At 48.1% G+C, this 24535-nt stretch overlaps 1 protein-coding gene across 3 annotated transcripts; it reads left to right on the top strand.

The window, feature by feature from the left end:
* The first annotated feature begins 9882 nt into the window (after nt 1-9882).
* Nucleotides 9883-24046, top strand: Tcn2 (transcobalamin 2). Of its 3 annotated transcripts, none has more exons than XM_069994529.1 (10): nt 9883-9982; nt 10286-10482; nt 13632-13824; nt 15568-15737; nt 17690-17851; nt 18209-18381; nt 18505-18691; nt 20755-20926; nt 22334-22449; nt 23587-24046. In XM_069994529.1, the coding sequence occupies exons 2-10, from the start codon at nt 10413-10415 to the stop codon at nt 23646-23648; spliced, it is 1305 nt and encodes a 434-aa protein (XP_069850630.1). In that variant the 5' UTR covers nt 9883-9982; nt 10286-10412; the 3' UTR covers nt 23649-24046. The 3 variants fall into 3 exon arrangements, with proteins under 3 accessions (XP_069850630.1, XP_069850631.1, XP_069850629.1); XM_069994530.1 differs by having other exon boundaries at nt 9894-9982; nt 10283-10482; XM_069994528.1 differs by lacking the exons at nt 9883-9982; nt 10286-10482 and adding an exon at nt 11041-11141.
* The last annotated feature ends 489 nt before the right edge of the window (nt 24047-24535 follow it).

Genomic DNA, 24535 nt, shown 5'->3' with positions numbered 1-24535 from the left:
ATTCAGCAGGCTGAGATCTGAAGATCAAGGTTCAAAGCCAGCCCAGGCAGGGCAGTCCTATCTCTAATTATTTACAGAAAATGCCAGAAGTGGCACTGTGACTCAAGGGATAGACTGCTAGCCTTGAGCAAAAAGGAGCTCAGGGAGAGTGCTCAGGACCAAAGTTGAAGCCTCAGACCGGCAAAAAATAAAAATAAAAAGTTTAGTATCCTTAGAACTGTCTGCCAAAAAAATGCTTTGTACAATCCCGTCTTTGGTTACCATTGTGCAAGAGAGCCCGGTGTGTGCAATACACACCTGCTTTAAGTCCCGGCCTTGCACAAGTCACTTTATCTCTATCTTGTTTGTAAATGGGGACAATCCTAACTGTATAGAATAAATTTTAAAAAACCAAACAGGTTCAGGGCTGGGAAGGTGGCTCAGTGGTAGAGCGCTTGCCTTACATGCCTGAGGCCCTGGGTTCGATTCCTCAGCACCACATAAACAAAAAGAAAAAAGCCAGAAGTGGCACTGTGGCTCAAGTGGTAGAGCGCTAGCCTTGAGCTGAAGAGCTGAGAGACAGTGCCTAGGCCCAGAGGCCCAGAGTTCAGGCCCCACGACGGGACCCCCCCCCCAAAAAAAAAAGCTTGCTCCACAGAAGCTCATAAACAGAGAATGACACCAATCTGGAAAATAACCAAGAAATAACACATGGAAAGGTCAGGAATGGATAAGCATGTATTTGAGCAGAGACTTCAGCCATCTCATCCTTGCAATTCTTTTACGTACTGTATAGACTACCCAGAAGACTGGAAATGGTGCTGTGGTTGAAAGTGGTAGAGCACTAGCCTTGAGCAAAAAGAACTCAGGGACAGTGCCCAGGCCCTGCGTTCAAGCCATATGACTAACAAAAATAAAAAAGAAGAAGAAGAAAGAAAAACTCTCTCCCTTAGACTTTTTTCCATTTGCCTAAAGTAATTATAATGCTATGCTATGGAAACTGAGCAAGGATATCTAGAAAAGCAAAAACTTGGGAAAAGAATTCTTTTTTTTTTTTTTTTTTAGGTCTGGTCATGGAGCCTGAACTCTGGGCCTGGGCACTGTCCTTCAGCTCTTCAGCTCAAGGCTAGCACTCTACCACTTGAGCCACAGTGCCACTTCTGGCTTTTTTCTTTTTTGCTTATGTGGTGCTGAGGAATCAAACCCAGGGCCTCATTCATGCAAGGCAAGCGCTCTACCACTGAGCCACCTTCCCAGCCCCGGGAAAAGAATTCTTCTTGGCATAGAACGTGTTTAAAATGAGTATCTCAAGGATGGACACCTGTGTTGAAGGGAGTGTGTGGCAGAATCTGCCCTTTGTTCAACCAGCATGCCTACCTTGAAATCTCTGGACCCATTTGACAAAAAAAAAAAAAAAACAAACAAAAAAACAAAAAAAAAGCCAGGCACTGGTGGCTCATACTCAGGAAGGAAAGTCCATGCGACTCTTATTTCCAATAAACCATTCAGAAAACTGGAAGTGGCACTGTGGCTCAAGTGGTAGAGTGCTAGCCTTGAGCTGAAGAGCTGAAGGACAGTGCCCAAACCCAGAGTTTAAGCCCCATGACCAACACACACAAAAAAAAGAAAAGAAAAAAGAACAGCTTAACAGCAAGTATGACAAATAGACCAGTTGGCAGAAACAAGGAAAGTACTCCTCCTAAAGTGAATTTAAGCCTGATCTACCTTCTTGTAAGTTGGCCATAAATTCCTGCTATGTTAGAGGACTTATTGTACCCATTACCAGATGAGCCAACATGCTTATCTGTAGTATTATATCTTCTTTTGTGTGTGTGTGTGCCAGCCCTAGGGCTTGAACGCAGGGGCTGGGCACTGGCAGCACATTTTTTGCTCAAGGCTATCTCTCTATCACTTGAACCACAGCTCCACTTCCTGGCTTTGGGGTAGCTAATTGGAGATAAAAGTCTCACAGACTTTCCTGCCAAGGTTGGCTTCAAACTGTGATCCTCAGATCTCAGCCTCCTGAGTAGCTAGCATTACAGGCATGGACCACTGACATTTGGCTCTCTCTATCTTGTCCTTGTGCTTGTTCTGTTTCCCCCCATCTTCCATCTCTCTCTGTCTTCTGTCTGTCTATCTGTCTGTCTGTCTGTCTGTCTGTCTGTCTGTCTGTCTGTCTCTGATTGGTATTAGGGCTTGAACTGAGGGCCTCAATCTCTCACTTGGCTTTTTCACTCAAGGCTGGAACTCTTCAGTTTGAGCCACTGCTCCACTCCTGTTTTTTTGATGGTTAATTGGGGATAAGAGTCTCATGGAAGTGGGGCGCTGGTGGCTCATGCTTGAAATCCTAGCTACTCAGGAGGCTGAGATCTGAGGATCGTGGTTCAAAGCCAGCCCAGGTAAGAAAGTCCGTGAGACTCTTATCTTCAATTAACCACAGAAAACTGGAAGTGGAGCTGTGGCTCAAGTGGTAGAGCATTAGCCTTGAGCTGAAGAGCTGAGGGGCAGCACCCAAGCCCAGAGTTCAAGCTCCACGACTGACCAAAAAAAAAAAAAAAAAAGTTAAAGGCCACAGCCAGTAGGGTAGTCCTGCCTGTAATCCCAGTTATTTGGGAGGCAGAGCCAGGAGGATTGTTGTCTGAGGCCAGACTGAGCAAAAGTTATCTATACCTTATCTCTAAAACAGACTAAACACAAAAGGACTTGGAGCATAGCTCAAGTGACAGAGTGCTTGCATAGCAAACCCCAATATAAACAGAGAGAGAGAGAGAGAGAGAGAGAGAGAGAGAGAGAGAGAGAGAGAGAGAGAGAGAGAGAGAGAGAGAGAGACAGAAGAGAGACAGAGAGGGAGAAAGAGAGAAAGAAAGAAAGAATGAATGAAAGAAAGAAAGAAAGAAAGAAAAAAAGGAAGGAAGGAAGGAAGGAAGGGTGTGTGAGTGAGCTCAAGGCCAGCCAGCACTAGAATAAGAAGATAAAAAGAATATGTTGGGGCTGGGAAGGTGGCTCAGTGATAGAGTGCTTTCCTCATATGCATGAGGCCCTGGGTTCGGTTCCTCAGCATCATATAAGAAAGCTGGAAGTGGCACTGTAGCTCAACTGCAGGGCGCTAGCCTTGAGTTGAAGAGCTGAGGGACAGCGCTCAGGCCCGAGTTCAGGCCCCATGACTGACAAAACAAAAAACAAAAAGCATGTTTCTGGATTTCCATATGTGCATTTACTATTGAGCGATATTACCTCTACTATCCTTGCCGGGTCCAGTGGCTCTCTACTATCCTTTACTTTCTCTTATTTCATAGATATTTCTTTCCATTTATCCACACATTTGTGCTCCTTCCCTTTTTTTCTCCATAAATTACCTGCTAACTTGTCTATCTATGACTATTTCTAAACGAAAGTTTTATGCATTTGTCTCCAGCTACATGGGGAAGCTTAAAGAGGAGGATTGTCGTCCGAGATGGCTTGTGCATAAACCCGAGTCCCCTATTCCAAAAATAACTAAAGCCAAGAGGGACGGGAAGATGACTTGAACCGTAGGACACTTGCCTACCAAGCACAAGGGCCTGAGTTCAAACCCCAATACTACAAAAAACGTTCCTCTGTCCCTCTGAAGAGTGAAATCACTCACATAAAACACTTAGTATCCAGAAAGTTCAAAAGATTCCTTGGACACAGCATTTTACCTATGTGTACAACTCCAAGTTGTTTGCTAGATGCCCTCGTTGATGCAGGTGACTGACTAACTCATTGCTTCGCAAGCAAAGAAGGTACAAGCCTAGGTGGAGGTCCAGAGAATCTGTCCCAGAGATGGCAGTTCAATGGCTAAAACTGCTAGGAAGCTAGCCCAGTGGGGGGATTGACTATGGCAAGGGGACTAATCAAGGTACCCCAAAACATACAGGAATGGGTCAACATGACTCCAGAGATAAAACAGGTGGCACTACCAGATAGGATAGCCTGTGGAGGGGTAATGAGTGGGCAAGAGATGGTTCCAGAACCAAGCAATGACCTTCAGGCTGAGGCTCAGCCAAGGCAAGTCTGCTATGCTCAGGTCACAACCACATGGGCAAAGCCTAGGATCCAAAGACATAAGTAGTAGACACTGGCAAAGGGCGCCCCTGGTCCCCCAGGGCTTGCCACAGTGCCCACTCCTTTCTAGTAAGATGACACATAAATTTTCTGTCCTGAGTTTCACCTGTTGCATCTGTCCAACTCAATCCCTGCATGCCAAATCAAGAGACAGGGAAGGGAACAGCAAGGTTTATCATTACATGGTACAGTAAGGGTAGACTTAGTTAAAAGGTTCTGTAGATTAGTTAGGGTTCAAGGCCCTCTCCACCCCCAGAACATCTTGCAGTGGAAGGCATTGCTGGCTTGGCTAGTAGAAACCAGCCTACAGAAAATGCAAGATTGTTTCCAGAAAATCTCAGCCACAGCGATTAGACTGCCCTGCCTCCATCCTTCCTAGTTTCTCATAGTCTTAGTTGGGGAGGAGGAGGTTGCAGGAGACCTGTTTTTCAGATCTGCAGACTCAACAGTAACTCAGCAGCTTTTCTCTGGTTGGCCAATTGTCCTACACCTCATTTGCATAAGGGCAACGGATCAGAGCACCGCACTGGGTATTAAACCCCATGCCCTCAAGCCAGCCGGAGACAGAAGTATGTGAACTCTCAGACCCGTAAGCAAGATATTTCTCAAAAAAAAAAATATTTCATCTGAATGTAAGCATTGTTCATACTCTATACTGGCAGGTGTTGTCTGCTGCTGAGCTGCAACACTAAAATAGGCATTGTCTGCTACAGGCCTTGCAGCCTAGCAATCTCTGCCAGCCTTGGAGCCCAAAGGGAAGAACATAATGTCAGAGGGATTGTGTGGCCTCTTCCCCAGTACAAGCAACAGCAGAAGATTCCATTTCCATGTTATGTCTTCAGAAGTACAAACACGAGCAAAGAATGGGGCAAAGGAAAAGGGAGGTATTCATAATTATTAAATAGTCCTGGTCAAAGTATGTCCTAGCTAATCATTATTTCAGTCTTTGTTTGGGGAAGGTTTCTAGACTGCCAACATTGCTCAGGATAAACCAGTCACCATGGCCTGCTGGGTGGTCTGTTCTGAGAACGTTCTGTTCTTCCTTAGGGGAAGTCTTGTGTGCCCATAAAGGTTTTTGACACTTCCTGGATCCCAAGGTGACTGCAAGGTCAGTGCAGAGAGAATGGCTTAACGCAGACACTTAGAAAATGGAGGCAGGTGTGCCAGCTTTTTTTTTTTTTTTTTGTCCTGCACCTCTTGTTATAAGACAATGGGTGACCACCTCAGGAACCACTGCTAGCTACTTCCTCTGATGGGTGCCAGGCCAAAAACTGTGGTTGACATTAAGAGAGGTGGTTGCTAGGGCTGGGGTGTGGAGCTTAGCCCTGGGTTTGATCCAGCTTTCAAAAGAAGTATTGCAGAGCAAGGCTCATTCATATCCATGGAGGGAGGGGAGAGTGATAGGCTCTCCTCTCAACGACAACAGACTTAAGAAGGGAGGAACTGTAATTTTCTCTATCCATGAGTCTGAGATCTGAGGAATAAGATTTAAAGCCAGCTTGGGCACAAAAATCCAAGAGACTCATCTCCAATTAACCAGCCAAAAGTCAGAGGTGTGGCTCAAGTGGTAGAGTATCAACCATGGGCAAAAAACAGCTAAGGGAAGCTGGGCTTCGGTGGCTTACACCTGTAATCCTAGCTATTCAGGAGGCTGAGATCTGAGGATCACGGTTCAAAGCCAGCCCGGGCAAGAAAGTCCATGACACTCTTATCTCCAATTAATCACCAGAAAACTGAAGTGGTACTGTGGCTCAAGTGGTAGAGTGCTAACATTGAGTTGAAGAGCTGAGGGACAGTGCCCAGGACCAGAGTTCAAGACCCACAACCGACAAAAACAAACACAAACAAAAAAAGCCAAGTGAGAGCACAAGGCCCTGAGTTCAAACCCCAGTATTGGTGTGCACATGCACGCACGCACACACACACAGACACACATACACGCAATCCCAATCCCAATCTTTTGTTTAGTTTCCAGAACTGAACCTGTTTTCAGATATGGAACTCATTAACAATGTGATCAGACCCTAGGAAAAGAACCTCTCAATATCATGCATGCCATGTTTAAAATGAGATGACTTTCCCAGTCCTTCCCCAGAGGGACCCAGGGCCACTGCCCACGTGACTGTACACTGAGGAAAAAAAAAAAAAAAACCCAGACATCTCAAAGACAGTAGGATAAAGGGTCTGAGTTGATATTAATATTCCAAGACCCAATCACAATGGCTCCCTGTTAGAGCAGGTCCTTATCTTACAGTGGGGATGCTGGCTCCCCCCCCCCAAGGGTCATTTCTCAAACCCAAATCAAGGAATGCATAAACATTGACTGACTTGTGAGTAGTCTCCCTGCTCTAGCTTACACCCATTTTGTTCCTGTCAAAACTCCTGTTGAATTTAGCTGTCAATGTAGTTGTGGCGGGAGGTAGGGCTGTGAAGAGGGATTAATGTCTCTCTTACATGTGTGTTAAGTCACTTCTGGTACTGTGACACAATACCTAAGAAAACAATTTATGAGAAGAAGGGTTCAGGGGAGGCTGACAGATTCAGTGATTTTGGTAGGTGATCTCTTGGCTTTGTTGGCCATGGGGTGAAGCAGAAGTAGTGGAGCGAAGCACAAAGCTCATTCTTGGTGGAAAGAAGGGTGAAGGGGGAAATAGAGGACAGAGGAAAAAGAGATTGAGAAAGAGGAAAGAGAAGGAAGAGGGAGGAATGCAGAGAAAGAACAGGAAAGAGGCCAGGGAATGAAAGGGGCAGGGGAGGGAGTCAGCCAGGGACAAGACTAATCCTTCCGTCCCTCTACTGATTTATTTCCTTCAACCAGGCCCACCTCCAATTAGTACAATGAACTATGAAAGCAATGGTTTAATGCACAAAGTTAAGTGCCCTATGAGCTAATGTGTCTCAATAGCACCATCTGCTGGAGATCAAGCATTCAATGCCAGAGCCCTTGTGTTAATTTTAAATCCAAACCCCAGTTGCGAAACTGGATTAATTCTCACAGGAATGGTTAGTCTTCCGCTGGGTGGGCCGTCCTCTGCCACATGCCTGCCTGATTTCCTGCGAGTTCTGATTTTCCATGAAGTTCTCACCAGAAGCTGAGAAGATATTCTCACTGGGCTCTTAGACCTTCAGAACTATGAGCTAAACAATGAGCTTCTTTAAATCACCAGGTCCTCTGTTACAGAAACAAACAAACAAACCAAAATGGACTGAGGCATCATGGACCAGATCCTTTGTCTGTGAGGTAAAAAAAATTCTTGTAGTGGAGAAGACTGAATAGAAACCCCAGATACGATGATAAATCAACTTCAAAATGGTAGAATTAAAATAAAAGTGCAATCTGAGAGCCGGGCGCTGGTGGCTCACGCCTGTAATCCTAGCTACTCAGGAGGCTGAGATCTGAGGATCTCGGTTCAAAGCCAGCCCGGGAAGGAAAGACCGTGAGACTCCTATCTCCAATAAACCACCAGAAAACCGGAAGTGGCGCTGTAGCTCAAATGGTAGAGCGCTTGCCTTGAGCTGAAGAGCTGAGGGACAGCGCCCAGGCCCGGAGTTCAAGCCCCACGACCGACAAAAAAAAAAAAAAAGTGCAATCTGAGTCATGGCACAGAAAAAAAAATACAAGCTCCAGATTGGAAGACTATTTTAAAATATCATGTTTAATTAAATGTCTTATGTCTACAACAGACTAAGAAAGGGGCCTGGCTGTTGGCTCATGCCTGTAATCCTAGCTACTCAAGGGGCTGAGATCTAAGGATCCCAATTCAAAGCCCAAGCAGGAAAGCAAGCAAGGCTTTTATTTGCAACTAAATACCAAAAGGCTGGAAGTAGAGCTGTGGCTCAAATGGTTGAGCAAAAATCTAAGAGACAGTGCCCAGGCCCTGAGTTCAAGCCCCAGAACTGACCCCTCCCCTCCCCCCCACACACACACACAAAGGAAAGGGAAAATATAGCACTTAGTTTTCTTGGAAGCTTGGGACCTTAACTTAGAGTTGGATCTAGGTAATAACCATTTTACTGACTTTGGGAGATAAGTTTTACTGTACATTTAGATAAGACCAATTCACTAGACAAATGGCCACAGATTAAAGGCTCAAATAGTATGAAAATGGTCCTAGGGAAAGCAAACATGCACTCCACATCTTTGTATTGTCAGTATTCCCTCTAGAAGACTGGGTCTTCTCCTTCTTTTTCTTTTTCTATTTCTTTTTCTTTTCTTTTCTTTTTCTTTTTTTGTTGGTTGTGGGGTTTGAACTCTGGGCCTGGGCACTGTCCCTCAGCTCTTCAGCTCAAGGCTAGCGCTCTACCACTTGAACTCTACAGTGCCACTTCAGGTTTTCTGGTGGTTAACTGGAGATAAGAGTCTCACGGACTTTCCTGCTTGGCTTGGCTTTGAACTGTGATCCTCAGATCTCAGCCTCCTCAGAAGCTAGGATTACAGGCTTGAGCCATCAGTGCCTGCCTTCTTTTTCTTTTTAAACATTGGTACTGGGGATTGAACTCAGGGTTGTGTGCTCTCACTCAGTTTTTTCTTTTTTTTTGCTCAAGACTGGCTCTCTACCACTTGAGCCATATATCCAGTCTCCAGTCTAGCTGCTTATTTGGAGGTAAGACTCTGAAAATCTGTCTGCTTAGGCTGGCTTTGAATCATTATCCCTAGATCTCAGCCTCCTGAATAGTTAACCTTGTAGGCATGAGCCACCAGTGCTTGGCTCCTTTTAGCTACATTTTAAGGTTTTTTTTGGGGGGGGGGGGTCGGTCATGGTGCTTGAACTCTGGGTCTGGGCGCTGTCCCTGAGCTCTTCAGTTCAAGGCTAGTGCTATACCACTTGAGCCACAACGCCACTTCTGGCTTTTTCTATTTATGTGGTGCTGAGGAATCGAACCCAGGGCCTCATGCCTGCGAGACAAGCACTCTGCCACTGAGCCACCTTCCCAGCCACTTAATTTTGGTTTTTGTTTTGCCAGTCATGGTGATTGAACTCAAGGCCTGGTCACTGTCCCTGAACTACTCTTGCTCAAGGCTAGCACTCTACCACTTGAGACACAGTGCCACTTCTGGTTTTTTCTGTTTATGTGGTACTGAGGAATGGAACCCAGGGCTTCATGCATGCTAGACAAGCACTCTACCACTAAGCCACATTCACAGCCCTAAATTTGGTTTTCAAACAAGGTTTTATCCTTTTTTCTGCTCACCTCAAACCAGGAGGCTGAGATCTGAGGGTTGTGGTTTGACCCAGCCTGGGTAGGAAAGACTCTCATTTCCAATAAACTGTCAAAACAAGCCAAAAGTAGTGGTGTGGCTCAAGAGCACTAGCTTGAAGCAAAAGAAGCTCAGGGATAGCACATAGGCCCTGAGTTCAAGCCCTAGGACTGACAAAGAAATGAAAAAAAAAAACAAACCAAACAACTTATTTGGAGATGATTAGAGGTCACACAGTTGAGCTTGAAGGGCACTATTAGAATGATCTTGTCTAACTCCCTTATCTCTGGGATCTATTCAAGCTCAGGTTAAGTGATCTGGCCAAGGTCACACAATTACTTGACTCATACACATTGAATCCTGTGTGTGTGCTTGTGTGTGTGTGTGTGTGTGTGTGTGTGTGTGTGTGTGTGTGTGTTGGGGGAGGGAAGGAGGAATCATTTGTTTCTTCTCTGGAGATCTTTATAGATAGAGACTCCATGCAGTTGCTGTAGCTGCCATGATTCTCTCTTATTCTCTAACTTGCCTTGACTGTCCTGGTTGGTGGAGAGCTCCAGCCTGTCTGGTCCTGGTCCAGCGGCTGCCCCGCCCTCTGGGGAGGCCGGCCAGCTGGGAGAACAGCTGACTTTAGAGCTTTCGCTCATGTGACCCATCTCGGCTCCCTGTTCCGCTCCTCGTCCCAAGTTAGGCACTTTGAGAATCTCTGAGGAGCATCAGGTAGGTGTTACCCCAGTTCTGAAAGTCTAGGGCTGCAGCAGCTGGGAGGAGGTGGGGGAACCCCAGACAGGGGCAATCGGCAGCACATGGATTTGGACATGGTCCCAGGCTTTTTAAACAGCCCTGAGAGCCATCGGATCGCGGTTGGCTTTAAAGTGGCCCCATGCAGTCCTTCCAAGCCCTTCCCCTCCTTTTGTCTGCCACCTGGAAGACAGCTGTCTTGCCCTTCCTTCCTCCGTTCTTTGGCCTGCCCTCCCCTCAATAACAATAACCTTTTCCCCTTTCTCTCTGCTGACTTAGCAGTTCCCAGTGGGCGTGGAGGATTAATCAGTGACAGGAAGCCCCGACCGCTGGTGGTCAGGCTGCGAGTGCCCAGTATCTTCAAGGCCAGCCTCAAGAGTCTGCCCTGCTTCCCACCTGCTCCCCAGCCATGGGGTGTCTTGGGGCCTTCCTCTTCCTGTTGGGAAGCTTCCTGTTGGGGGCTCTGGCTAAGGACTGTGGTGAGTCACCCGTCTCCATGAGGCTGCCTTTGAACTTGGAGCTCGGAGATTAAACTTGTTATATAACTGGGGAAATTGAGGCTTGCTGGGGGCGGGCGGGACATGGGGGGCTGGGGAAACTCAGGTGCCTCTGGGAGATTCCATAGTAGTTTGGGCATGGCTGGACCTCAGGGTTTGCCATGTTTGACAAGATGAGTGCCTGTCATTCACACCTGTCATCCTAGCAACCCAGGAAGCTGAGAGCTGAGGATCCTTGTTCCAAGCCAGCCTAGGCAGACAAATCGGAGAGACTCTCATCTCCAATGAAGCAGTGAAAAGCCAGAAGTGAAGCTGTGGCTCAAGTGTTAGAGCACTAGCTTAGAGTGACAAAGCTAAGAATATGAGACCCTGAGTTCTAGCCCCAATGCCAACACACACACACACACACACACACACACACACACACACACACACACACACACACACACACACACACACACACACACACACACACACACAAACTCTGTGTTTGTTAATTCAGGTATCTGTTTATTCTCTGCACCAGGCCTACGGTTAGATTTGGAGAAAGAATAAGAGCAAAATGTGTCTGATCCCTGCCCTCCTACAGCTTACATTCCAAGGGAAGGGATGGACGAAAGCAATCAGCAAACCGGGTTATGGTGAGCAGAAGCCAGGCTGGGGCAGAGGGGAGAAGAGTTTGCCAGCTCAGGTAGTGGTGGGTATGGGGAAGGGTCTCTGAGGACTAGGAGAAAAAAGCCAGCAAGCAGTGGAGCTGAGAATTGAAGGCCCAGGAAAGGGAGCGCTTGGAGACTCAGCCCCTATGTCTCATCCAGGACCACCCACTGAGGGGCCTTTCAACCTGCCTGTGGCTCTGGCCCCTGTACAGGTCTCAGGATCCCAGCCATCCACCTTTCTCCTTTGCTCCTTCCCAGGGCTCAGGTGACCCTGGGAAATCCTGAGAGACAGGTAAGCTGTGCGCAGGCAAAGAAGACAGAGGTCGGCCAGATGCTGGTGGCTCATTCCTGTCATCCTAGCTACTCAGGAGGCTGAGATCCGAGGATCGTGCTTCAAAGCTAGCCCAGGCAGTAAAGTCTGTGAGACTCTTATCTCCAATGAACCACCAGAAAACCAGAAATGGCACTGTGGCTCTAAGTGGTAGAACGCTTGTCTTGAGCTGAAGAGCTCAGGCACATGAATTCAAGCCCCATGACAAAAAAAAAAAAAAAAGGAAAAGAAAAAAGTCAGAGTTCAGAAGGGTCAAGGGTCAAGTGACTTGTTCACAGATCTGCAGGCAGGATCTTCTCCCAAAGCCTCTTGACCTATGTTCCACAAGGTCCTTGGACCAGGCCTTTGGGCCACCTACAAAGTACCCCAGCCAGACTTCCTGCCTCCCACCAGACCAGCCCCATCTCAGCCTTGGACATTGGCCCCTAAACCTGACGCCCTCCCCTCGCCCCACACAAGACCCTTCCTTTTAGGGTCTAGAGAACTTAAGATGGGGTTGAGGGTGCCACTTGGTGCTGCTGTGCCATTTACTTGGTCCTGGTCTCTTTCTCGTTTGTGAGAACATGTCGGCCTCTCCTGCCTCCTCCTCCTCGGTGTGGTGCCAAGAACTCAGGGCACCTGCTGTCTGAGCTTCAAGCTCTGCAGGCCAGGAGCCTGGCAGGATGTGCCCCTTATGCTAATGCAAGATGGACGCCTATGATTCCAAAGGCCGATGTCACTCAGCTGAGTGGCACTGGGCACAGGCAGCACCAGTGGGGAGGGACCTCACCCAAAGGCACCTTTATTAGCCAGGTCAGTCTGACCAGTGTCTTCTTTCTGAGATTAAACTGTGGTTCTCAGCCTTCCTCCACTGCCTAAGTCTCAGCTTATAACTTTTTTTCTTAGGTCGGTTCTGAGGCTTGAACTCAGGGCCTTGTACTCTTTTTTGTTTTTTCTGGTCCTAGGGTTTGAACTCAGGGCCTGAGCACTGTCCCTGAGCTTCTTTTGCTTAAGGCTAGCACTCTACCATTTGAGCCATGGCTCTCCTTCTGGCTTTTTATAGTCCTTAATAGGATATAAGAGTCTCACATTCAGCCTAAAGCTGGTTTTGAATCACGATCCTCAGATCTCAGTTTCCTGAGTAGTTAGGATAATAGGCATGAGCCACCATCACCCGGCAGCTGGCATTTTTTACTTGGCTCTTTCACTCAGGCTGGTGTTCTACCACTTGAGCCACATCTGCACGTCTGGCTTTTTGCTGGTTAATTGGAGATAAAAATCTCACAGCTTTATCTGTATAGATTTCAAATCTCAAACCTCAAATCTCAGCCTCCTGAGTAGCTAGGATTATAGGCATGAGCCACCAGCACCCAGCTTATTTTTAAATCCTCCACCCCCCTTGACTTTCTTAGTGAATATTTGGTAAGAATCCAATGACTTGCTCAGGCCTGGCCCTGCACAGCAAAGAATTATTTGGAGCTCAGCCACCAGGGAATGGTCACCTGATCACAAGGATACCTGTGACTTTGGAAACTCAGAGAGCCCAGCTGTATCCAAAGAACTATGGTTCTCGGGATAAGAGGCAGGCCAGGGTGGTTTTCCTTAGTTGTCTGGGTGGGGCGGCCTTCTTGGAATCCTGGGATATGACATTAGGTAGGCCAGCAGCTGGAGCCAGCAGCCATGGGAAGGCAGTTAAGTGGGAACAAAAAGTTCTTTTAGAACAATCTCTAAGGGACCTTGTTTTGTTTGGCTTCGTTTGGGCACTTGGGATTGATCTCAGGGCCTTGAGCCACGCCCTTCATCCTTCAGCTTCCAGTTTCAATTTTTAGATAGGGTCTCTTGCTTTTGATCATGCCTGGCCTGGAGTTGTGATCCTCCAGCCTCTACCTTCCGAGTACGTGGGCTTACAGATGTGCATGTTGGTGATTTATTTTTTTCTGTTTTTAAGACAAGGTTTTGCTCAGGCTGTTCTTGAACTCATGGTCCTCTTGCCACTACCTCCCAAGCGCTGGGATTCTAGGCTTGGATCACCACACTCAGCTCTGACTGCCCAGACTTTCTCTCTTTATCTACTTTAGTTCCTGTAGAAGACTTGGGTAAGATAAAAGCAGTTGTTTCCTGGTGGCCTGGCCTTCTGGGTCCACTTGTACCATTTCTCCCCTAAGTCATACCACAGGTGGACAGCCAGCTGGTGGACAAGCTGGGCCAGCGTCTCTTGCCTTGGATGGACCGGCTCTCCTTGGAGCACCTGAACCCCAGCATCTACGTGGGCCTGCGCCTTTCCAGCCTACAGGCTGGGACTAAGGAAGACCTCTACCTGCACAGCCTCAAGCTCAACTACCAGCGATGCCTCCTGGGGTATGGTGGCCCACTCTCTTCTTCCCCCATATCCTAAGAGGCGGGAGACTTGGGGTCTGATTTGGGACTGTTGCACTACTTCGTAGGAAGACTTCAGGCAATTTGTATTTTCTGGGCTTTCCTTCATTGGCAGAATGAAGGGGTTGGTTGGAGTAGATCAGAGATGCTAATGTAGATCCTTTGTGCCTGGTACCACACCTCTCTGCCTCAGTGCATGAAGCAGACATCATTAATCCATGACATCACTCTCATACCTAGCCCAGAAGTAGCCCCTGACACGTTCTGAGCTCTTTTCCTGTGCATGAGGCAGACATCACTAATCCATGACTGAACTCTCTCATACTGAGGCAAGAAACAATCCCGGACTTTCTGAGCCCCTCTATTCAGTGCATGAGGCAGACATCATTAATCCATGACCACACTCTCAGCCCAGCCCAGAAGCAGTGCCAGACACTTTCTGAGTTCCTTTCCTGAGCATGTCAGACATCACTAATCAGTGACTGCATTCTTTCATACTAAGTCCAGGAAACATTGTTCTGTGTTTCCTTTCCAAGGAACATTAAGAGAGGCCTGTTTGGGGGAGGAGGAGGGTGTTGTAAAGAATCAGGAGTAGCCACAAAGCATCTTCCCGTCCTGTTTGGCCTCTCAAAAGAAATAGATATAGGAAGAAGAAAGATAAGAGCATGTATGATGAAACATGGCCAAAATGTGGGCCAAGCACACAGACAATTTAGAGTCAGGAGCCCTCAGAGTTTATCCTTGAGTTTCATATTTCATCTTATAGCTTGCCTGGTTGGTAGCTAATGCCCATAATCTCAGCTAGCCAGCAAGCAGAGATTGGGAAGATCAGGGCTTGAACCCTACCAGGACAGAAGTTGAGACTTCCATCTCAACCACCAGTCTAGAATGGTGGCACACATCTTTTTTTTTTGCCAGTCCTGGGGCTTGAACTCAGGGCCTGAACACTGTCCCTGAGCCTCTCTGTGCTCAAGGCTAGCACTCTACCACTTGAGCCACAGTGCCATTTCTGCCTTTTTCTTTTCTTTTCTTTTTTTGTTGATCGTGGAGCTTGAACTCGGCCTGGGCGCTGTCCCTGAGCTCTTCAGCTCAAGATGAGTGCTCTACCACTTGAGCCACACTGCCACTTCCAGTTTTCTGGTGGTTTATTGGAGATGAGAGTCTTACGGACGTTTCTGCTCAAGCTGGCTTTGAACCGTGATCATCAGATCTCAGTCTCCTGAGTAGTTAGGATTACAGGCATGAACTACCAGTGCCTGGCTGGCTTTTTCTTTGTATGTGGTACTGAGGAATCGAACCCAGGGCTTCATGCATGCTAGGCAAGCACTCTACCACTAAGCCACATTTCTAAGCCAGCACACATCTTTTTGATGCGGCTATGCGGGAGGATTAGACAGGAGGACGATGAGTCAAGACTCCCTGGGGAAAACCTATGAGACTACCTGAGAAAAATCACTAAAGCCAAAAGAGCGTTGGGACACAGCCCAAGAGATAGGATGCCTGTCAAGACCCTTAGTGCAAACCCCAATACCACAAAAACCCCTCATCTTCTAAATATCTGTCATATATACTCTGTAACATGGCTAACACCTAATTCGGTGATTCTAGCAGTATCCAGCTGTTGGGTTTTTTCCCCTTATTTTTGTGATGTTGGAGGGAGTACCCCCAAACCAGACTTATGGTGACATTTACCCGCAGAAATATTGATCACTGGCTTTGTCCTAGGCCTGTCTCTGAAGATGACAACAGTGACTGTGAGATCAAGCCTTCCATGGGCCAGCTGGCCCTCTACCTGCTGGCTCTCAGGGCCAACTGCGAATTCATCGGGGGCCAGAAGGGGGACAGGCTGGTCTCCCAGCTCAAGTGGTACCTGGAGAATGAGAAGAGGGCGATTGGTGAGGGGACGCCTCATACTAGTGTGGGGAGGACCAGTGGGGAGAGTTCATTAGATGGGATTCCTGGTGAGAATCTGAATTGTGGGGGTGGGGGTGGGGGTGCTGCCTGTAATCTCGGCTCTTCAGGAAGCGAGGTGGAAGGATTGCAACAATGAGGAAAAAAGAAAACACAAAAATATATGACCCCATTTGGAAAATAACTAAAGCCAAAAGGGGTAAGAGTGTAACACAAGTGGTAGAATGCCTGCCTAGCAAACCAGGGAGAGGCCCTGAGTTCAAAACCTCAGTACCAAACAAAACCAAACCAAACAAAACGCTGGGTCTCCTGCCCAGTCTCTTTTCCTTCTCCATGCTTCCATTTCACTAATGTTGTAGTGGTTTGGACCTGCCCTAGTAGCCTTTCCTGCCTTCCTGCCTTCCTGCCTGCCTGTCTGCCTGCCTTTCTTCCTTTTTGCTCTCTTCCTTGTAATTTTTTTTTGGCAGTACACTTGAGCAACTTGCTCGATCAGTTGCTGTTCTACCACTTAAGCCATGCCTAGAGCCCAGATTTTGACTGATTTTTTTGTTTTGAGATGGAGATTCTTCTATTGAGGTTAGCTTCAAACCATGGTCCTCTGGATCTTAGCTGCTTTTTTTTTCTCTTTTTCTTTCTTTCTTTCTTTCTTTTTTTTTTTTTTTGGGGGGGGGGGTCCGGTCGTGGGGCCTGAACTCTGGGCCTGGGCGCTGTCCCTCAGCTCTTCAGCTCAAGGCTAGCGCTCTACCACTTGAGCCACAGCGCCACTTCCAGCTTTTTTCTTTTTTGCTTATGTGGTGCTGAGGAATCGAACCCAGGGCCTCAAGCATGCCAGGCAAGCGCTCTACCACTGAGCCACCTTCCCAGCCCTCTTAGCTTCTTAAGTAGCTAGGATTACAGGTAGGAGCCACAGACTCCCAGCTGCTAGCAGCCTAGCCCTCCTTTTCTGGCCTTTCCACTCTTTGATAAGACCTGATGCTCAGCCACTAAGGCTGACCTGACCACCCACCTCTGGGACACCTGTCCAGCCTCTTTACTGCTTACTTCTGTAAGCAGTCAACTCGCTGCGAATTTCGTGGGCTCCCAATTCAACCCAGAACTAGCAGCTAGAGCAAGTATTTTCAATAGAAATCCCAGGCTAAGAATGGTAGTAAACATCTCTAATCCAAGCTTCTTGGGAAGCAAAAGTGGGATTATAGTCCAAGCCAGGAACAAGTGGAAGATACTATCTGAAAAATAAACTAAAGCAAAAATGATGGGGCTCATGACTCAAGTAGTAGAGCACCTGCCTGGCAAGCTCAAGGCTCTGAATTTAAAATGTCATTATCTCTCTCTTATATACACACACACAAACATCTTTTTTCCAGGTGTGGTCTCACTTCTATAATCTTAACAACACAGGAGATTGAGTATTGAGACTGAGGATCACCATTTGAGGCCAACGTAGGACAAAAAGATCTTGAGACCTTATTTGAAAATAATAAGCAAAAAGAGGGCTGGAGGTATGACTCAAGTGGTAGAGCACCAACCTAGCAAATGTAAAGCACCACACACACACACACACACACACACACACACACACACACACCTAAAGAAAGGTAAAGAAAAAGAAAGTGTGCCTGTAATCCAACCTATGCAATGGCTGAGCTCTGAGGATCATGGTTCAAAGCCAGCTAAGGCAAGAAAGTCTATAAGACACTTAACTCATTAACCACCAAAAAGCCAGAAGTGATCGTGACTCAAGTGGTAGAGCACCCTCCTTGAGAAAAAGTTAAGGGATGGTGCCTAGATCCTGGAGTTGAAACCCCAGGGCTGGCACAAAAAAATCAACCAATCACAAACAAAGTAAGAATGTATTGAAGGTACAGGAAATGGCACGAATATCCCCAGATGCTAGCACTTGACCGGTTCCCCATCACCTCCTTCTTCTCCTTCTCAGGGCACAACCACAAGGGTCACCCCCATAGTGGCTACTACAAGTACGGCCTCGGCATCCTGGCCCTGTGTCTCCACCAGAAGCGGGTCCATGACCATGTGGTGGGCAAGCTGCTGTACGCGGTGGAACACGACCACCATATCCACCAGGGCCACTTCTCTGTGGGTGAGTGTACCCGAGCCCACTGAAACCTCCTACAGGACCTGTCCCCATACTCACTGTTCCCTTGGGACCCAGCCGTATCAAATTCCTTAGCAATGAGGGGCTCATGGGGGGGGCAACACACACATAAACACACACACACACACACACACACACACACACACGGAGTAAAGTTTCTTGCATTCAGTTCCAGACCAGGAGAATCCTGGGCAAAGCACCTAGCTGATGTGATTACATAGCTGTCCCCCCTCTTTGAGCCCTCACTAGTTGCCCATAACCACAAGAACATGAACCCCAATGCCCTGCCAGGCCTGGCTCCATGGGGTTGTCCGGCTCACCCTTCTCTTGTCCCCTACTCAGACACAATGGCCATGGCTGGCTTGGCCTTCACTTGTCTGGAACGCTCTGGCTTCAACCCGGATCTGAGGCCACGGATCACCGTGGCCGTGGCCACAACACGAGAAAAAGTCCTGCTGGCCCAGACCCCCGAGGGCTACTTTGGGAATGTCTACAGCACCCCTTTGGCACTGCAGGTGGGAAGGAGACACTGGAGCCTTGGTTCTTCCCAGGGGCTGCTGGGGATTGGTCAGTGGCTGGAAGATCTGGCTCCTCCCACTGACTGGCCCCTCCTTCCTGTCTTCTCTGCCTTGACACAGTTGCTCATGACCTCCTCAATGCCTGCGGTGGAGCTGGGTGCTGCGTGCCTAAAGGCGAGGACCGCTCTGCTGGCCAGCCTGCAGGAGGAGAGCTTCCAGAATGTTCTCATGATTTCCCAGCTGCTTCCTGTCCTGAACAGCAAGACCTACATCGATCTCATCTTCCCAGACTGCCAGGCACCAAGAGGTAGCAGGGCTTTTTGTATTCTTCAAGCCCTTTGTGTTACCTGCCAGTCCCAAGGCCTCTAGGCTGTCTGCTGGTCCCAGGAAGAGGGAAGTTGCTTGGTTTTTTTTTTTGTGTGTGTGTGTGTGTGTGTGTGTGTGTGTGTGTGTGTGTGTGTGTGTGTGTGTGTGTGTGTGTGTGTGTGCGCGTGCGTGCTAGCCCAATGCTGGGGCTTGAACTCAGGGCCCTGTACTCTTGTTCTGTGTTTTTTTTTCTCTCAAGGCTGGTGCTCTACCACTTGAGCCACTCATCCACTTCCAGCTTTTTTGTTGGTTCATTGGAGATCAGAATCTCTCATATTTGTCTGTCCGGGCTGGCTTCAAACTAGGGTCCTCAGATCTCAGCTTCCTGAATAGCTAGGATTATAGATGTGAATCACCAGCACCCAGCTTCAGTGGAGAAATATTTGAGTGAATGAATGAATGGGTTGAGGAATAGGGAGAGATGTGTTTTGATTAACTCTATTTCATGGTGAACCTCAAGGATGGCAGCCATGAAACAGGGTGTTGAGGGAATTTGCAATGGAGAAAGGAGAGAGAAAAAGAGGCAGCAAGATCAAAGGCACAACACTGAGAGGTAAAGAATTTGGGAGAACTGGGTGCCTGTGGTTTACTCCTGTAAGCCCAGCTACTTGGGAGGCTGAGATCAGGAGTATCACAATTTGAGGCCAACCAGGGTAGAAAAGTTCATGAGGCCTCTTCCCAATGGAGAGCTGGACAAGGTGGCACGCATCTGCTATCCTAGCTACTGGGGAAGCCCACAGAAGTGGATAGCTGCAGGAAGTAAGATCTTATTTTCTTATATCAAAAGTAACCAGCAAAAGCTGACAGCTGGTGCTCACAGCTATAACCCTAACTAACTCAGGCGGCGGAGATCTGAGGATCCTGGTTCAAAGCCTGCCTGGGTAGCAAAGTCTATGAGACTCCTATCTCCAATTAAATACCAAAAAGCTGGAAGTGGAGAGCTTTGGCTGGGATAGTGCCCTGGCCCTGTGTTCTAACCCTAGTATTAGCACCCTCTCCCCCTCCCCCCCCCAAAAAAAAAAAAGAATTTGGGAGGGCATAGCAGTTGGGAAGTTGAATCAGGAGGATCATGAGTTTGAGCCCAGCCTGGGGTGCATGTCAAGTTCAAAGCCAGTCCGGACTGGTAGTGAAACACCATCTCAAAAACAAATGAACAGAGACTGGGAATGTGGCTCAGTGGTAGAGTACTTGCCTGGCATGCATGAAGCCCTGGGTTCGGTTCCTCATACGACATAAACAGAAAAAGCCAGATGTGGTGCTGTGGCTTAAGTGGTAGAGGGCTAGCCTTGAGCAAATGAAGCTCAGAGACAGTGCCCAGGCCCTGAGTTCAAGCCTCAGGACTAGTAAAAAAAAAAAAAAAAAAAGCAAATGAGCAAACCCATCATTTATGCCAGTATCTGGTAACTTATGCTTGTAATCCTAGCTACTCAGGGAAGCTGGGATCTGAGGATCCTAGTTTAAAACCAGTCGGTGCAGACAAATCTGTGAGACTCTTACATCCAATTAACTAGCAAAAAAAGCCAGAGGTAGAGGTGTGGCTCAATTGGTAGAGAGCCAATTTTGAACAACAACAAAAAAAATCAAGCAAGAGTCAAGCTCCTGAGTTCAAGTCCTACCACTGGCTCACACATACAAATCTCCAAGAACAACAACAACAAAAAAAAGAATTTGGGGAGGGGGGGTTAGGGAAATTATCTAGCAAATGGTGGAGACTAGGAAGAAGGAAGGAAAAGGAGGTGAGACCATCAGAGGTAAGAGAGCATAAGCAATGAGTGTTCTAGAAGGAGCCCCCAGGGTGCAATGGGGCAGATAGGTAGGAGGGGAATGTACTAGAAGCAGAGAAACCAGGGCCCTTAGGCCTTGGGAGGCTGTGGAGGCCAGGGTCAAAAGAGATGGGGCTGTTGATCCTGTGATCATGGCTGAGACCCAGGGAGGGGCATGATCCACAGGGTCATAGGGAAGACAGGAGGACTCACATCTGGGCTCCCTGTCTCCCTGGCACAGTCATGTTGATGCCAGCTACTGAGGGCCCGACCCTGATCCACGCGCCCAGGATGATCAGTGTCACCCTGAAGGTCTCCAGCATTGTGCCACCATACCAACAGGCTGTCTCCATCCTCGCTGGGTCCTCCTTGGAGGATGTCCTGAAGAAGGCCCAAGAACTTGGAGGGTTCACGTGAGTCCATTCACCTCCCAGCCCTCACCCGCTCAAGGCCTCTGGGCACAAAATGAGATCAGGAAGGGGCAGAGGACAGAAGAGAGGGTTCCCTTGGAAGAAGGACCAGTCCAACTCCGGTGGCTGTCTTCTGTACTCCTTGCTAGTCCATACTGATATGGAAACAAGGAGCCAGGGAGCAGCCTTGTGAGGAAGGCTCAGGGCTGGGTGTGGTGATGCACACTTAATCCTGGCTACTTGGGATGCAGAGGGAGAAGCATGTCAAGTTTGAGACCAACCTGGACAAAGTAAGTTCCTATCTCAAAAATGAAATAAAGCCCAGTGCCAATGGCTTATGCGTAGGATGTTAGTTCGAAGCCAGCCCAGGCAGGAAAGCCTTGGAGACTCCATCTCTAGATAACCAGCAAGAAAATAAAAACTGGATTAGAGGTGTGGTTCAAGTAGAATAGTGCCATTCAACCAAACTTGAGTCCCTGAGTTCAAACCCCAGTATTGCCAAATAAATAAAGTTGTTTCTTATGTATGTATGTATGTATGTATGTATTTGTTTATTTATTGCCAGACCTGGGGCTTGAACTTGGTGCCTGGGCACTGATCCTGAGCTTCTTTTGCTCAAAACTAGACCTCTACCGCTTGAGCCACAGCTCCGCTTCTGGCGTCATGGTAGCTAACTGGAGTCTTAGCCAGGTGCTGGTGGCTCACACCTGTCATCCTAGCTGTTCAGGAGGCTGAGATCTGAGGATCATAGTTCGAAGCGAGCCCAGGCAGAAAAACCCAAGAGATTCTTACCTCCAATTAACCACTGGAAAACTGGAAATGGAGCAGTGGCCCAAAGTGTGGTAGAGCGCTTGCCTTGAGCCAAAAATCTCAGAAGTGCCCAAGCTGTGGCTTCAAGCCCCACAGCTGATCAAAAACCAAACAAACAAAAAAGCAAACAACAACAACAAAACTGAAAAGCCAATAACATTGACATAAGGAGTCTGCAAAAGTACAGGCCTGTACTGTTCGTCCATTGCACTTTGTTTTTGGTTGGTCATGGGGCTTGAACTCTGGACCTGGGCACTGTCCCTGAGCTCTTCAGCTCAAGGTGAGCACTCTACCACAGTACCACTTCCTGTTTTCTGGTGGCTAATTGGAGATAAGAGACTCACGGGCTTTCCTGCCTGGGCTGGCTTGGAACTGCGAGCTTTAGATCTCAGCTTCCTGAGTAGCAAGGATTACAAGCATGAGCCACCAGGGCCTGGCTCCACTGTACTTTTAGTCACCGTTGTGCCGGGCAGCACGGGCTGCCCGGTCCTAGGTACTGGCCCTGAAGGTGAAGGCAGGACTTCTGCAGATGTATGTGAGCTCTCAATCTCCCCTTGGGGATGACAGGTACCTCCTCTTTCTCCATCTTTCCTTTTCTAGGTATGGAACCAAGGCCTCCTTGTCAGGCCCCTACCTGACCTCAGTGATGGGGAAAGAAGCCGGGGATCAAGAGTACTGGCAGCTTCTCCGAGCTCCTGACACTCCCTTGCTGCAAGGTGGGTCTGCTAGCCCGTCACCCCTAGACGTGTCCCCTGTACACACTCTGTTCCCGCAGTGAGCCTTCCTGGGTTAAAGCTGCAAATCGCCGATGCTCAATGGTTAAATATAATTTATTTCATTAACTCGGTAAACTTCTTGTGGGAGCTGTTGTGGAATCTTCAAGTACACTAGAAAGAGTTTAAAAAGAAGAAAATTAAAATCATCTGTAAGATAGGCACTGGTAGTTCATTCCTGTAACCCTAGCTACCCAGGAGACTGAGATCTGAGGATCCCAGTTCAAAGCCAGCCCAGGCAGAAAAGTCCCAGTGAGACTCTTATCTCCAATTAACCACTCAAAAACTAGAAGTAGAACTGTGGCTCAAAGTGGTAGAGCGCTAGCTTTGAGCAAAAGAAATTCTGAGACAGTGAATTCAAGCCCTCAAACCCCCACAATAAATAAATACATACATAAAATCACCTATAATTCACTATTTTAAAACCACCACTTAAAAATAAATTGGGGGTGTTTTTGCTTCTAGATGTACCCCCAATGTTTGGTTTTTCCACTTAAAACAAAAAAAAAATGAGACATTAGAAGTGGATGACTGTCATTCCAGCTTTGTAGGAGGCTGGAAATGGGAGGATCATGGTTCCACTATATCCTGGACAAGAAACTCCATCTCCTTGGAAAGCTTTGTGCGGCAATGTGTGCTTGACATCCTCACTATGCTGAAAAGCTTAAAACAGGTGGATTGTGGTCCAGGTGTGTGCCCAGGCAGAAAGAGAGACCCTATCTCAAAAAGTAAGCAGTGGAGCCAGACACTGGTAGCTCACCTCTGTAGTTCTAGCTCTTCTGGAGCCTGAGAGCTGAGAATCTCAGTTCAAAGCCAGCCTGAGCAGGGAAAGTTCATGAAACATTTACCTCCAATTAACATGCAAAAAGCCAGAAGTGGCTCCAGTGGTAGCCTTTACTGAAAAAGCCAAACAAGAAGACAGGAGTTCAAGCCTTAGGACCGGTACAACAACAACAACAACAAACAGTCTAAGTAGATCTTACTGACCCTGGCTTTAGGCAGGCAGGGGAGGTCCAGATGCTGAGGGTCAGGTGGGATAGTACTCCTGGTGAATCCTCTTGCCCTTACCTCTTCCTGCAGGCATCGCTGACTACAAACCCCAGGACGGAGAAACCATTGAGCTGAGGCTGGTTAGCTGGTAGTCTCTGAACTGCATCGCCCAGTACCCAGCCTGATAGGACCCCATGCTCTGGCCTCGCTCCTGGAACAGACCCTGGCCTGGCTCTGCTGCCACCTCCTGCACACGCACCACCTCAGCCACCACCCCTGCAAAGATCCGAAGAAGCTGCACTGCTCACTCCAGAGCAGAGAGCCGGGCGCCTCCCCTGGGATGTCTACCAGCCCAGATCAGGGGTGCCCTGGCCCTCAGCCTCCCACCCACGCCCTGCAGGGAGGCCTCCGCCACCCAGGGACTGTGGCCCTGACCCTCAGCTCTCCACTCCCGACAGGTGACAGCCACAGAGCTGGGCCTGGTGCTACGCAAGGTCTCCGCAATGCTCATCTCCCGTCTGTGACTCCATTAAAGTCTTGGTTGTCTGAAGCAGGGTTGGAGCATGCTGGTGTCTGATGCTGGGCAGCACAGGGGAAGGGAGGAGAGCAGGAGAATTTGAACTCACAGCCTTATACTTGCCAGGCAGGTGCTTTACCAGTTGAGCTATACTACCAGTCCTTTTTTCGTTATTTTTTTTTTCAGGTAGGGTTTTGTGGTTTGGGATTTGGTTTTTGTTTTTGTTTTGGTCTAGGGCTGACCTCAGAACCTTGGACTTCCTATTTATTCTCAAGCAGTTTCAACCACAGCTATGGGCTTCCATGCCTGGCTTATTTGTTGATATGAGGTCTTCAGTAACTTTTTGCCCTGGCTGGCTGTGAATTGTAAGCCTCTTGAGTAGCTGACATTACAGGCAGGAGCAACCATGCCAAATCTCATTTCTGCTTTGCAGATAAGGACACGGGTACTCAAAAAGAGGAAGTAATTCACCCAAGATCACAGTAATGCTGTAGGAGGAGGTGTCAAGTAGTGGGCAAGGCT

The sequence above is a fragment of the Dipodomys merriami genome, unplaced genomic scaffold (assembly GCF_024711535.1).
Source record: "Dipodomys merriami isolate MVZ:Mamm:240054 unplaced genomic scaffold, mDipMer1.0.p SCAF_45, whole genome shotgun sequence".
Lineage (NCBI taxonomy): Eukaryota > Metazoa > Chordata > Mammalia > Rodentia > Heteromyidae > Dipodomys > Dipodomys merriami.
Note: the sequence above shows the minus strand (reverse complement) of the source record. Positions and strands in the feature narration are given on the sequence as shown.

Excerpts from the sequence above, each read along its gene's own strand:
- Tcn2 (XM_069994528.1), top strand. The coding sequence starts at position 11,063 with ATGTGTCTGATCCCTGCCCTCCTACAGCTTACATTCCAAGGGAAGGGA. Across the intron at positions 11,142-13,631 it reads AATCAGCAAACCGGGTTATG|TCATACCACAGGTGGACAGC; the intron begins GTGAGCAGAAGC and ends TTCTCCCCTAAG. Across the intron at positions 22,450-23,586 it reads TGACACTCCCTTGCTGCAAG|GCATCGCTGACTACAAACCC; the intron begins GTGGGTCTGCTA and ends CTCTTCCTGCAG.